A 14,371-nucleotide genomic window follows, 5' to 3' on the forward strand; every position below is an offset into this window, starting at 1 on the left:
CGTGTTCACCTGTGGTCTGGAAGGTGCGTGGGCTGCCCTGTCCCCTGCCCCTTCCTTCTCCCTTGGGGGCGGGGGTGTTGGGCGCTGTGATTTCCAGATCACTGACCCGTAGCGAGAGGCAGAGAGGTGGCTTGAATCCGACCTTTGCTGCTCGTGGGAGGCCCCGGCTGGGGGACAGGGGTGCGGTCCTGCGTTACAGGGCATGTCCTTGGGGCCAGACCTGCCAGGTTCAGACCTGACCGTGTCACCGCCTGCTGCCTCTGGAGCCCTCAGAGGACCCCCCACCCCGCCCTGCTCCGACGAGTCGGGGTCTGCCTTTGAGTCAGTTCCCCGGGGGGGGTCATGTGTGCACGGAGTTTGAGAAGCGCTGACTTTCCCTCCGGCTTCTACGTTCCCGCAGTTTGAGACGAGACCGCAAACCGTTTAATCTTTGGGAACTAGAAACGCCCTTTCTGGAGGAGGGAGCAGGCTTTGGGCTTGGCTGCCTGCGGGCTGTGTGCCTCGGGCAAGTTGCGTGCTCTGTACCTCAGTTTCCCCATCCGTGTCGAGGGCTGACCGTGCCCCCCGAGCAGATGGGTCGACGTGTGGCCGGGGCCTAAAGCGGTGCCCGGAGCCTCGCCAAAGCTACGCTGGCGTTGGCCGGGACTCTTGGTGTCATCGCTGCGGACGGGAGGCCGAAGGCCTGGGAAGATGAGCTCGCTCGGGGACACGGCGTCGTTTGCTGAGGCCCCAGACGGGGCGGTTCCCTGTTCACAGTTCCGGGGGCTGTAGGTCGGCACGGTTGCTGTCCTCCGAGGCCGCTTCTTTAGTGTGTCGACAGCCGTCTTCCTCCCGTGTCCACACCTGCTCTCCCCTCCGCGCGTGTCTGTGATCCTAACACCCTCTTCTTGCACGGACACCAGTCATGCCGACTCAGGACCCACCCTGGGGACCTCACTGTACCTTAATCCCCTCTTGAAAGGCTCCCTCTCCAAATGCGGTTGCATTCCAAGGTCCGGAGGGTTACCGGGGGGGGGGGGGGGGCACAGCTCAGCCCAGCTGAGACTCGTGAACACTGTGGGGCGTAAAAGAGGAAGTCAAAGCACCCACGAGAATCCAGGGGGTGGGGCTGGTTCCAGAGAACCCCCGCCCCGCCTCAGCAGGGACAAGAGCGGCCTGTCTACACGCGTGTCACTGTAAGGGAAGTGTCCAGACCCACGGGGCCCACGTCACCTATTTGCCCCGAACTCTGCGAAGCGAGGCCAAGAGGGAGCCCCATGTTCTTCTGGACCCCGGGGCCGTCTCCTTACCTCCCTTTGTGCGGAAGACCCCGGCGCTCACGGCCGTAAGCCGCCGTCTTTAGAGCTAGCCTGTCCCGCTGACCCTCGCGGAAATAACTCCTGCTCGTGGGTAGCAGGAGCCTGTTTGACAACCAAGTAAGGCACAGAGAGGTTGAGTGGCTTGTCTGGGGCCACACAGCCGGTGGCAGGTCCTCAGACCCTTCTTCCTGGTTCTAGCACCTGTGCAACCGCGTGTCCTGGTGCCCAGGGGGGCTCGCACAACCGGGGCGGGGCGGCTGGCCGCGGGTCAGGCAGGCACAGGGCTAGGAGCTCGGGCCTGGCAGCGTCTTGATCCCACAGTGACCTTGGCATTTGGGATGCGTCCTTTCAGGTTTTACAGACAAAAATTCAAAATTAAAAAAAAAAGGGAGCCCCAGGCGGTCAGATGCTTCCCCCGAGGTCGGCTGCGTGGCCAGGACCGAGGACTCCGGACCACGCTGTCCTGCTGGTTGCTGGGCCGAGACTTGTCTGGGTTCGTGTGGGTTTGACAGGGGGAGACGGCTGAGCCCGGCAGGTCCCATCTCACCCCTGCCGCAGAGCTTCAAGTGACCCTCTCCCGCTCCTCCGGGCCCGCATCCGGTACTCTTGGAGAATTCCGGCTTGCGCGGCCCCACGGGGCGGTGGGTCTCTCGGCCCGTGGGGCCAGGCTGTTCTGGGGAGGGCTGAGCAACTGTCCGGGGGCTTCTCTGGACACTCGAACAACACTCTGCCCCCTGTCTCTGCAGGTGACGAGCGCTGGGCCCCGGGGCCGCTGCGGCCCAGGCCTCCTGGAGGAGGAGCCAAGATGCAGGCCGCCGGTGCGTGAGGCAGCGAGGCCAGGCGGACGGAGGCCACGCCTTTCGTTCCCGGTTAGGTGCCGCTTCTTCTTGACCCCGAGAGGCCTGGGCGGCGGCAGGATGGCAGAAACGCTCCTGTTCTGGAAAACGGAGTAGGATATCGCCGGCTCGGGGCCATCGGGCAGCGGTCGGCCAGCTCCGGCCAGCGGCCTCCTGTGGAAACCCCCAGCGCCATCGGCCAACGCGCTCTCCCCGGGTCTTTGGCAGCTGGGAGCCGGGTCGAGACCGAGTCTGGCCAGCCGGAGAGGCCGAATCTCAGCTCTCGTCGCCAGAGAGCTTTTAGTGGCCCACAGAGAAAGCTGTCCCCCTCGGTGAATTCCCCAGTGAGATCAGAGAAAGTCTGGGGCTTTGCTTCAACAGAATGCTTCTCGGGGTCTCTGTTCACGGCCACTGCGGAGAGAGAAAGTGCGGAGGCCCCTCGGACCCCAGCAATGTGGGGCTCCCCTCTCCAGGCACGAAGTCTGTGCCTCCGGTGGTCAGACAGAGACAACGGCACAGGTCTCCTTAATGTTGGGGAAAAGAGGTTTTGAGCGCGATGCCCCCCCCCCACCGCCAAGTGGAATCGTCTTCACGCCCATCCAGAAAGCGATTCTGTTTTGTTTCTTTGGTCTTTGAAATGAACTGTGATGCGATCAGAAGACGTCAGAGCTACAGCTGGACGTAAACTTCCACTCTGCCCACGGGAAATCTGAGGCCACCGAAGGAGATGCTTTCCTGAGGGGCCCCTGGCAGCTGGGCCAGAAGGGGTGCCCGCACCCAGACTGCCTCCCATACCCGTCACCACCAGCCTCGGTGCCTGTCCCCTCCCTTCACCCGGCTGATGGCCCCAAAGTCTAGGCCCCTTCAGAGGAGCCCACGACGACCTGGGCCTTCTCAGCAACAGACGGCACGCTTCCTCTGGGTTTTCTAAGCCGATGAAGAGTTGGAACGGCGCTGTGGCCGTCCCCTGAGGGCCGTGCAGCCCTCCCGTCCCCGGGGCCCCCTCCTTTCTAGCGCAGACACTCCTCCTCTGGGACCATGGGAAAGGCGCCATTCCCAGATGCCGAGATGCGTCCCTCCAGCAGCCGGCTGAGGCACTAGAATGAGCCCGTTGTTCTCGAAGACCAGGCCTGGGCCGGGCCGGGAGGAAACCGCGGGCATTGAATCTCAGAGTATCGGTTTCTCCTCCCCCCACCTCAGCTCCCCGCACACCTGCGAGGAACGGCCAGGCAGAGGGCAGGGGGCTCCGCCTCGGACCCTCCTGCCTGCCCGACTCCCCGAGCCCCTCCAAAGCGCTTTACCTGGAGCCCACAGGCCAGGGTGGGTCAGACTTGTCCCTGAGCGAGTTCAAGGGGAGGAGCCTGTGTTGGGCGAGCGGGATTCGGGCCCCTCCGTCAGTGAGTGTCTGGGCACAGCCTCCGTCTCGCTCAGGACAGGACCTGGGGCCCCGGGCAGGGAAGCCGGCGCTGGTCGCCCCCCAGGCCCAGTGTGAGCCCTCGGTGTGGGCCGCATGGGGCCTGAGGACAAGCAAGCATCCTCTAACAGGTGCATTCTAGTCTGCAGGGGGAGTCTGGCATCTTCTTTTTAAAGTTCCTATCTTGAGGCTTTTCTAGACAGAGTCCCATATTCACCGTCCGTATGAGTAAAAACGAAAAAAATGAAGCAGCTTTAATGAAACGGAAGTTTAACAACATAGATATTTAATTCTCTCTCCCATAAAAATAAACCCGTAGTCTAGGGCTGTGGAGGCCTCCACAGGGGCAGGGCCTAGATGTTCCTCTAGATTTGCTTTGCCACCTTCCGCATGGCTGGCACTATGTAGCCAGAAGGTCCAGCCATCCTAGCCACCTTCCAGTTAGCAGGAAGGAAGGAGGGAGGAGGGAGGAAGGTCCTCTTATCTTCCCTCAAGGGCATTTCCTGGAATTCGCACACCGCACTGGGGCTGTGTTGGCCAGAACTCCGTTCCAAGGCCACGACTAAATGTAAGAGAGTCTGGAAGAGGTCGCCTTTAGACTAGCTGGCCATACGCCCAGGTCAAAGTCAGGGGTTCGTTTACCAGGTAAGGAGGGAACCGCCAGGGGACGATTGTCTCGTCTGCCTCACCTTCCTTCGGGCAGGTACCATACAGAGGGTTTATAACACACAGGCATCGTGGTCAGGGTTTCAATATCACCAAGACTTGCTTTAGAAGCACGGACTGATAAAAAAGGAGTGAAGCTTAGAAATCGGCCAGCCCACACCCTCATTTTCCAGGTTAGGAATCTGAGGCCCAGAGAGGTCAATCAAAAACACTGAGATCACACAGCACGTTCATGGCATCTGATTCCCAGCTCACGTTCAGTGTGTGTGTGTGTGTGTGGCGGGGAGGGGTATTTTTTGTTTTCTCTGTTTCTGAACTTAAGAAAAAAAAAAGCTTCATTCTGGAGGGGAGGGAGCTCGAGCTCCGAGGATGAAATTCCATCCATCACCGGGTCTCCGAGCTGCAGGACACGGGTGGGATGGTGACGGGGCTCGCGTGCCCTGGTCTGCCCGGCCCCGAGTCGGGGCGGCTGAGGCCTGTGCGCTGGCTGGGGCGCTGTGCTGTGTGTGCAGGTGGCCCCGTGTGTGTGTGTGTGTGTGTGTGTGTGTGTGTGCGCGCGCGCGCGCGCATCTGCCGCCTCTCTGACTCCGGCCCGCCCAGCTCCCGGGTCTCACTTACTCGCTTCGGTTTCAGGGAGCGCGCAGCCAGGATGGGAGCCGCCAGCGGGCAGGACGGCACCTTCCAGGCGATGCTGACACTCAGCTGGCTCACCCTGGCCGCGTCCGCAGGTGAGTCGCCACAAAGCCGTGGGACTGCTGCGCGCCTCGGTGGGAGGCAGCCGCGGGGCCGGGGGGGGCGGGGGGGCTGGGCTCCGGCCGGTCCCTGCTGACCCGCCCCTTCCCAGGCGAGTCTCACCCCGGGCCCCGGTTTTGTCGTCCACACAATCAAGGGGCTGAATCGGCCCCAGGGGCTCCAAACCCAGCATCTGCGGGAGCCAAGGGCGAGACGCGGAGCAGTGGGGGGGGCCTTGTGGGCACCGTGGCCGCCTGGGCCGTTCACACTCCTCGAGAGGGACCCCCGCGTCTCAGATCTGGCCAATCTGCTGTCACGCGTGAAGGTGGGAGCTCGCGGGTTGCTCAGAGAAGCCAGAAGCATAGATTTTTCCGTAAAATTCTTCGTGTCAAGCGTCGACGACTAATTCAAACTTGGCAAAGCACCTCGGGGGCCGGAGGAAGGCCACACCTCTGGGAGCCAGCTCGCCACCCCTCACCCGAGCTCCTCGTCCCCTTCTCCCTTCGCCATCCCAGGCTCGGGGAAGCTTCGGGCATCTTGCGCCGCTCTACGCAGGGTCGCTGCTCTGATCTCGATGTCACCTTGCTGTTTGGATGATTTTCTAAGAACCACCGAAGCTCCAGGCCAGTTTGCAGGGCTGGTAGGAAGCAGCCACCGCGTGAGCCGGACTCGGGGTCGAAGGAGGCAGAAGATGGGAGACAAGGTCGAGCCCAGGGCTGGCGGTCATAACGCCAACCGTCAGCCGCTCTGGTTTTTAAAATGCTGCTGTCGCTAATAGCCGGATGCTTTCCTACGAGAAGAACAAAGGAACTTAGGTTATGTTTTGTTTTCCTCAACCCGCGGAGGGAAGGAGGGCCTCTGTAACCATCACGAGCGACATTCCTTCCACGCGGCCCCTTGCGCAGCCTTTCAGACGTTTTCGCTCTCGACGAAACAGTTGTCAGCATTGCTGGAATATCGTTCGTTCCTTCTTCCGTCGTGTTTGCCCCTCATAAACACCGAGGGGCAGCAGCTCCAGGCCAGGAAGGGGGTTCCGGTTCGCTCGTAGGAGGGCCCGCCTCGGGGCCCTGGGGCGGCCCTACGGGGCGCTGTCCTCCCGCACCCTGGGTCTCTCCTCTCCTCCTCACTCTGGGTGTGGGTCTAAACCCCCGGAAAGGCGGCCGTGCCTCTGGTTGCCCCTGGTCCACGCTTCTCCTGCTCCCTGACGTCTTGCCGTTTGCTGTTCGTGCCCCGAGCGGGTGGGCCTTGTGTTCACATCCCTCCACCCTCCACCCTCCTTCCTGCTCCCGCGGCCCCTCCCGAGGAGGGTGCTTGCTGTGGAGACAGTCCAGCCAAGGCGCCGACCGTTTCCAGCCACTGGTGAGCTCACAAAGACGAAAACCCACCGAGACGGGCCGTCCCCGGGTGCAAGCATCCAGCTGTAAGGAAAGAGCCCGTCTGGTGACCGCCGAGCTTCCGCTGTGGGGCCGGAGCCGCGGGTGCCCTGGGGCCTGCACTCCCCTGAGGGCCCGTGGGCTCAGGCTGACCACTTCCAGATCCAGACGTGACGTCTGGTGCCACGCGTGTGCCTGGGGAGTCAAGGGGCCATCGGGCTCGTCCTGCGAGATGCGGGTGGCGAGGCCCTGAGGCTGTGTCCCGTGCGGTCGAAGGGACTCCTCCTCAGCAAGCTCTTGGTGCCAGGCCTCCACCGCGTGGCTCGCCACGGGCCACACGTGTCCTCCGCGCGTTGCGGGGACGCCTCCTTGGAAACGGATACTCCGGGTCCGGAACTGGGTGGAGGGCAGCCCGGGGCCTCTGGCCTCCGCTGGAAGCCAGCCAGGCACGTGACCCAGTCAAAGACAAGCCCAGGCGTGAGCACTGACCCACGGGGGCTCTCGTCTGGGCCCCCGGGACCCACGGCTGCTAAATGCTGAGGCAGAGCAGTGCCTGCTGGAGGCTCCGGAGAGTCCAACGATGAGCAAGCTTCCTCGTGTTCAGTTTGTCACCACTGCTGGAGCCCCTGGGGGTTTCCAGCAGCTGGGAGAGCTGCTTTCCAAACAGCGTGGAATTCTGCGCTCGGTGGAGGAGATCCGGAGCCTGGATTCGCGCTGACGACGGAGCGGATGGCGGGCGGAAGGGGGGTGCTGGCGGGCCGGGGCCGGGCGGGTGGGGACACGGCTCGGCCAGCCCGCCTCGGGCTGCCTGGCAGAGGACAGAGGGCCGCTTACTGCCTTCAGATGCACAAAGAGGAGGAGGTGATGTGGGTTCGGGGGTCCGTATCCGGCACCCCCCTCCCAGCTCTCTGGGGACGCGTAAATGCGGGGCAGACACTCTCATCCCAGAGATAAGGGGACGGAAGTAAAGCGACACTTTGAACCGACGTGCTGGGGATCCTACTGAATCCCTCCTGGGGTCACGGCCCCCCGTCGTGGACTTCGTTCCCTGCACGCGCTTTGCTCGAGAGACGCAACCGTCCTCCTCGAAGCCTGAGCCGGGAGCTCGCGTCCGTCCCTTCCGACCTCCTCCTGGCACCTGCACCCCGCCCTCCTGCCTCCCCAGCCCCCACGCCCCCCAACCCTCGTACGTAGCAACCTCTGGGCACGGAGGAGAGGAAGGCCTCGGGGCTGTTTCTCGGACGCGAGCCCTTCTCGTTTGGTCTTCCTACCAGTTTCCTTCTGGATATTTCCTCACTGCGGGGAGATTCTTCCAGATGGCCAGGGGGCTGCTCGCGGTGCTTCTGCTGGGGCGGGGGACACGCGCCTCCCCGGCGCCCCCCACGGGGCCCTCGTTCAGCTAAACATGCCGACCCCGAGGCCGCCACAGGCCGCGATCGGCGTCAGGTCCCTGAGGAGGGTGCAGGGTGGAAACACGGGCCGCCGTCGGCGCGGGCGCGAGGCATGTGTTTCTCTTGCCCGGGGACGTCCTGGCTGCGTGCCACGTGGCTTTCCAGAAGCCACCCTGTGTGGTTCCCCAGGTGGCAGCTGGGGCCAGGTGTGGGAGCTGCCCTGGCTGGGGGCCTCGGGCCCGCAGAGCCGCTCTCTGTCTCTCTCTCTCTCTCTCTCAACTCTGACAATAACATCTGTTCCACAGAACATACTAGCATGTAAACAACGTGTTGTTAAATATTGGCACTTTTTTTCCAAATTACTCTCTTTTAAAAAGGACCGTGGCGAGCCGTCACGACAACTGCATAGACGTGACTTGCTGGGTCCCCGCAGGAGACGTGCCCAGGGGGGACCCTGCAGGGAGACGACTCCGCCAGGGAGAGAGAACAAATTACGCACAGTTCTGACCCATTTAGATGCCGCTCACTGATAAGGGGTCGCTTTTGTCCGAAGCAACGTTGCTTGGTGACCCGGTTTACGATATAACACCATCCCCTCTTGGGTTTCCAGGGGAGCAGAGCTAGAAAATTAACTAAAGTCAGAGTCTCGCGCGGAAAGGGAGGGGGCTTCCTTAACTCTCAGAGCGCCGCTTTCCAGAGGGAGGACTCTCTTGGATTGCAAGAACTCTGGGCAGATCATTACCTAGCTTCGGGTCCGGGAATGTCTTAGAGAGTCATCTGCCACGCCCTCCGTTTTGTAAACGGAGAGACTGACCCCGGAGAAAGGAAGTGACCTGTGGACCGATGGGATGGACTGTAGTAAAGACGTGGGGCCGGATCCCAGGGCGCCTGTGCCTACGCGGCTCGGGCCACGAGAGCCGTGAAGGTGGGGGAGGCCCCCGCGTGGCAGAGCCTTTGCTTGGTGAGGGCGGTGGCTGGAAGCAGTGACGCCCCTCTGTCCTTAGCAGTGGCGGCCGAGTGCCCCGACCAGAGCCCTGAGCTGCTGCCCTGGAGCCCTGGCCACGACCCGGGCCACCGCGTGCACATCGGCCGGGGCAGGACACTGCTGCTCACGTCTTCTGCCACGGTGAACTCCATCCACGTCTCAGAGGGAGGTAAGCCGACCTCCCTCCCAGCCGCGGCCTCGGAGCCCAGCAGGCGGCCGGGGGTCCGGACGGGCAGAATGACGGTCACGGGCCCTGGGTTCGGGTCAGAGCGTCTGGTGGGTCGTGACGCCATCCGCTCTGGGCGCTTAGGAGCAGCCCGTCAGCGGTCCAAGTCTTGGCGAAGGAAGCGTAGAGGGAGGCCCTCGCTGGCGCTCGGAGCGTGCCGGCCGGTCACGCCGCCGGACGCTCCCCCGTTGAGCACGGCGCGCACGGCGGCGGGTGCAAGGCGGCAGGCGGTGTCCCCGCATCGCAGGGTGAGAGGAGAGAGGAGAAGCCGGTAGTGAGCGCGGGAAGGGTAGGAGTCCCGGGACAGACCCGCCTTCTTGCCCGTCTGGCCGAGGCGGGGGCTTCGCGGGTCCGCCCACGGCTCCCCCTACGGCCTCCCCGCTAACACGCGTCTTCGTCAACCCCACCCCTGCCTGCCTCCTCAGGAAAGCTGGTCATTAAGGACCAAGACGAGGCGATCGTCCTGCGTACCCGGCACATCCTGGTTGACAACGGAGGGGAGCTGCACGCGGGGAGCGCCCTCTGCCCTTACCAGGGCAACTTCAGCATCGTTCTGTACGGCAGGTGGGCGGTCAGCTTCCGCGGGTCGAATGCTCCTCTTGGATCTGACGGGCAGGAGGCCTTCCAAAGGCGGGAGGGAGGCGGGATGGTGGGACGGGGACCATGGTCGCAGCCCGCTGGGCGGAACCACGAGCAACACAGACGTGGGCCTCTGGGGCGAGCTGGAGGCGGTGTTGTGTTTCTTGTGGGTCCACGCCGAGGGGACGCACGTCCCTGCCAGACTTCCGGCTGCCTTTCCGTCACGTCGAGGCTCAGGGAGCCTCTGGGGGTGTTTATTCAACGGGTTAGGATGGACACGATAAAGCAAATTTCCACACGGTGCCGGCCTCGGGCCAACTGAGAGTTCTCAGAAGTGGTGGCCAGAAGTACACAGAGGTCCGTGCGCACCGTGCACGTGGCCCGGAGCATAGCACCGTCAGGCCCGGAACGAAGCAGCAACGTACAAACTCATGATCAGGGCTTTGGCTTGGCCTTTTGGCCTCATTTCGGTCTGGCTTAGGAAGATCTGGTCGGTGACGCCCTTGCTGCCGGCCTCCCAAGCCCCCGCGTGTGACCGGTTCTCCGGCGGTCAGGGAGGGAGCGGCGAGGTCCCCTCTGGGTCCCGCGTCCCGTGGGGCGTCGGCTGACTTTGGGCAGCTGTCTTTTCTCGCAGGGCCGACGAAGGCATTCAGCCGGACCCCTACTTTGGCCTCAAGTACATCGGGGTCGGCAGAGGAGGCGTCCTTGAGCTACACGGACAGAAGAAACTCTCCTGGACGTTTCTGAACAAGACCCTTCACCCAGGCGGCATGCAGGAGGGGGGCTACTTTTTCGAAAGGAGCTGGGGTCACCGTGGAGTCATCGTGCATATCATCGACCCCAAATCGGCGACCGTCATCCACTCCGACCGGTAAGGTCTGCCTTCACGTGAACACACAGCCCTTCGTTCCACAGACGTTCGCCGAGCCTGGGCCGCAGCCAGATGCTGGTCCGCGCGCTGAGACACGGCAGGGAGCCGGCCAACCAGAAGCCCTCACCTCCAGGAGTTTCGTCCCTCCCTCCCCGGGCATCTGCCTGCAGAAGAGAATTAGCGGGAACGGGCAGACGCACACGCACATACACACGACATCGTTCCAGATCGCGATCGTTGGCGATTAGGGAGAAAAGACACAGCGAAGAGGCAGAAAGTGACCGGGGAAGCCCACGTGGCGTCAGCCAGGGAAGGCCAGCCTCAAGGAGGCACATTTAAGCGGAGAACTGCAGGGTGAACATGAGTCGGGGAGAGAGTGTTCGAGACGGCGGCAAGTGCAAAGGGCCAGTGGTGAGGGGGTCGTGAGGGAAACCCGGAAGGGCCAGCAGAGAGGCAGGGGGGTCCAGAGCAATGACACTGGGACACGGTAACGTCCGGGTTTGGGGCAGGGGCAGGTGTGGGACCTCGCGGGCCACCGTAAGGAGTCGGGTTTTATTCTAAGTGGGACGTGGAGCCCCTGGAGGGTTTTAAGAAGGGTCTGATCTGATGAAAAGAACGTTCTGGCTGCCGAGTAGAGAATGGATGGATGGTGGAGACAGAAGGAAAGAGAGCAGAGGTGGCCGGGAGGCTTCTGCCTGGCCTGAGAGGGGCCGCCGGCCAGGACTCGGGCAGAAGCCACGGCAGTGGAAATGGAAGCACTCGAGAGACGCCTAAGAGGCGGGGAGGGCAAGTCTCCGCTCCCTCCCGCCCCACCCCTTCCCTGCTCGGGTGTGAGCAGAGTCTGCAGAGGCTGTCCCAGGGCACTCGGAGGGGAGGACCCCCCAGGAAGGACTCGGCTGGGGCAGGCAGGCAGACCCGAGCCGTCCTGCTGCTGCTGGACGTGAGGGGCGCGGGCTCCACGAGAACCAGGGTGCGAGGAGCAGGGAGCCGGGAGCAGGGGTCACGGGGACACAGGGAGCAGGGGGCTGCGGGGACACAGGGCACGTTGGGCAGGAATATGCGGCACGACCCCCCTTGCCCTGCGGTGAACACCAGTGACGTTCATTGGGCTTCGTGAAAAACGACGCGTTAACCGCGTTGACTGGCCATCTGTAGTGTATCTTCATCAACCCCCCGAGTAGGTTCTGTGATCATCCACGTTGTACAGAGGGAAACACTGAGGCCCCGTGGGCTCTGTGTGCCGCGTCACAAGGCCAGCGAGTGTCGGAGCTGGGATTCAAACCTGGGTCTGCCCAGACCCTTGACCCTGGGCGACTTCCGCGGGTGCCCCGGGGCTGGGCGGTCCGTGGGAAGCCACCCTGGCAGCTGGGGTTCAGGTTCCCGAGACGGAACGGCTGCTCGGCCGAATCTCCTTGGGTTAAAGTATGCGTGTGTGGCTCCGAGAACGAGGCGGCCGGAGGTGTGTGAGTGAAGAGGGTCGCCAACGTGACACACGCCCGCACACAGGAGCTACTGGCTGCCATCTGAGAAGGTTCCGGGAGGGAGGAGAATGTAGGTCAGCCCTTGACAGGCAGTAAGTGTGTGATCAGGCAGGGGGAGGTGAGGTAGGGCGTGTGAAGACGTGCGGTGTGGTTGTGGCACTGAGGTTGGCCCGGCTCGAAGCCAGGGGGGCGGGGGGCGCAGAATGAGCGGCCCCGGCCCGGACCCGCCAGCTGCATAGACCCTTGCTGTCCAGTCTGAGGGCTCAGGAGCACCTAGCCAGCCGGCCCCACCCCCGTGACCACCACCGTTTTTCTGAGTCTTCATGCCAGTTCATTTTTCTAGATCCGTTAAAAAAAAAACACCTTTTTTTATGTTTTTATTTATTTTTGAGAGAGAGAGAGAGAGAGAGAGCATGGGCCGGGGAGGGGCAGAGAGAGAGGGAGACCCAGAATCGGAAGCAGGCTCCAGGCTCCGAGCCGTCAGCGCAGAGCCCGACGCGGGGCTCGATCCCACGAACCGCGAGATCATGACCTGAGCCGAAGTCGGACGCTCAACCGACTGAGCCCCCCAGGCGCTCCTAGATCCGCTTTAGAGCAGTTTCGTGTGTTAATTCCCAAGACGCATTCTTTGGGCATTTTTGTTGTCATTGCACCAAATCTTCAGAGTTCCATGGGGGTCGTTGCGAAATTGTATCTTTTCCCCGTAAATGCGCACCCCCGGTGGTACAGATGTTTGTTTGAAGTCACACTTCAAACAATTTTCTGTGTATTTTCTGGGTATTTTCTGTGCGGGACCGGGTGACCTTTGTCAAGGTCGGGAAGATTGGCGTTTGCTGGCACAGAGGCGACTTTCTTGAAAGCTCACAGCCCGCGGGGGGCTCTGGATGGCGTGTTGGTGGTTGTAACACAACCGTGAGCCCGGACGTCTCTTTGCAGGGGCTGCTGTCAGGACTATTAACCCCCACCTCCGACCTTTTTAGGTTTGACACCTACAGATCCAAGAAGGAGAGTGAACGCCTGGTCCAGTACTTGAACGCGGTGCCCGCGGGCAGGATCCTTTCGGTGGCAGTGAACGACGAGGGGTCCCGGAACCTGGATGACGCGGCCAGGAAGGCCATGACGAAGCTGGGCAGCAAACACTTCCTACACCTTGGATTCAGGTACCGCGGTCAGGGCCGTCGCCTCCGCCAGGACACCAGGGCAGCCCCGCAGCTTACCTTAGCCTCTGTCCCTTCCCCACGGCACGCCGCCCCCCAGTGCCGGCCTGGGGAGTGGCGGGCAGTCGCCCGTCTGCACCGGGCAAGGCTGGGCGCCCAGGTTTTCTTGCAAAAGCTTCTTCCCTTCTTAAAACGCAGCGGTCTTTCCTTGCACGGGCTCATCCATTTCATTCAGCCACTTACAAAATACGAACTGGACGTCCGCACAGCTCGCTGCGCCTTCCCTTTCTTTGGCCAAGGGGTCATCGCGTGCCTCGGGGGCCGGCAGACATCTGTGTCCCTGCCCGGCCCCCTCCGGCCCCTGTCCCTGCCCCCTCCGGGGACTGGCAGACATAAAGTGTCCCTGCCCGGCCGCGCACCCGGGCAGGAGGGCCCCTGGGTTGTGCTCCACCGTGGTCTGCTTTGTCTTGGGTTATAAGCTTCATGCCTGACGTTGGGGCACACGCATTGGCCCCGAGAGGAAGCCGTTTGCCCCACAGTAGCCACACCTTTTTATCGCGTTGGATCCGACCTCAGCGCGGTGGGACGTTGGGGTTGAGGTTATCCATCCTGTGGCTGCTGGAAGATGGGGGGCGGGCCTTCAGCTCCCCTTCAGCTCTGCAGATCCGGGAGCAGGATCGGGGACAGCAGAGCACTTCTCCCCACCCCCACCCCCACCCCCGTTTTATGGGCTGGACAGAGATTCCCGGGCAAGGCAGGGGTGGGGGCTTGGGGGATGCTCCGGGCTCCGGGGTCATTCCCTGACAGCCCAGCGGCTGTTTCTTCTAGAAGGGCCTGGACAGGAGCTCAAGTAGTCCGAGATGACGAGCACACCTTGGTTTCTCGAGGCTCCTTTGTTAGCAGAAGCCGAGGGGGCTCCCATCCCCTTGTTAATAAGCCACAAGGCCAGTTTCTTGATTTGTCACGTGAGAGCTGTCCACCAGGGGACTGGGCTCTTAGGGCCTCGGCGGAAGAAGGTAACAGCTGAGGGCCCACCGTCGGGCCTCTGATTTCGCCTGAATTTGCACCTCCTGGTGGGTGTGGCTGCAGGAAGTGACTCGTTCTTTCTCTGCACGGTTCCTGCATCCGTACAGCGGGATACATTGGGAGCCGTCTCAAAGGACCGTTGGGAGGGATTAGATGTGACAACAGGAGCGAAATATTTGCCGTCGCCTCTGGCACAGAACAAGGATTCGAATAACGTGTCTCCTGATGAACAAAGCCACCGGAAGGGGGGATGCTTGGTCACGTTCTGTCACGGCCGATCCCCCGGGCCTGGGACACAGGCAGGCGGGATTCCGTTCTCCCCCCTCGTTTGCACGG

General features: G+C 62.5%; 1 protein-coding gene across 5 annotated transcripts in view; it reads left to right on the forward strand.

Moving 5' to 3' along the window:
- LOC123584436 (cell migration inducing hyaluronidase 1) overlaps positions 1 to 14,371 on the forward strand; it is a 128,984-nt gene that overhangs the window by 71,026 nt on the left and 43,587 nt on the right. For 4 of the 5 annotated variants that reach the window (XM_045452268.1, XM_045452266.1, XM_045452265.1 and 1 more), the window contains 6 exons: positions 2,045 to 3,679; positions 4,848 to 4,942; positions 8,715 to 8,864; positions 9,347 to 9,485; positions 10,135 to 10,371; positions 12,833 to 13,012. In XM_045452268.1, the coding sequence (XP_045308224.1) occupies positions 3,645 to 3,679; positions 4,848 to 4,942; positions 8,715 to 8,864; positions 9,347 to 9,485; positions 10,135 to 10,371; positions 12,833 to 13,012 (836 nt within the window). In that variant the 5' untranslated portion in view covers positions 2,045 to 3,644. The remainder of the gene's footprint in view (positions 1 to 2,044; positions 3,680 to 4,847; positions 4,943 to 8,714; positions 8,865 to 9,346; positions 9,486 to 10,134; positions 10,372 to 12,832; positions 13,013 to 14,371) is intronic. The other variant, XM_045452270.1, reaches the window with a different exon arrangement.

This window comes from Leopardus geoffroyi, chromosome B3 (genome assembly GCF_018350155.1).
Source record: "Leopardus geoffroyi isolate Oge1 chromosome B3, O.geoffroyi_Oge1_pat1.0, whole genome shotgun sequence".
Classification (NCBI taxonomy): domain Eukaryota; kingdom Metazoa; phylum Chordata; class Mammalia; order Carnivora; family Felidae; genus Leopardus; species Leopardus geoffroyi.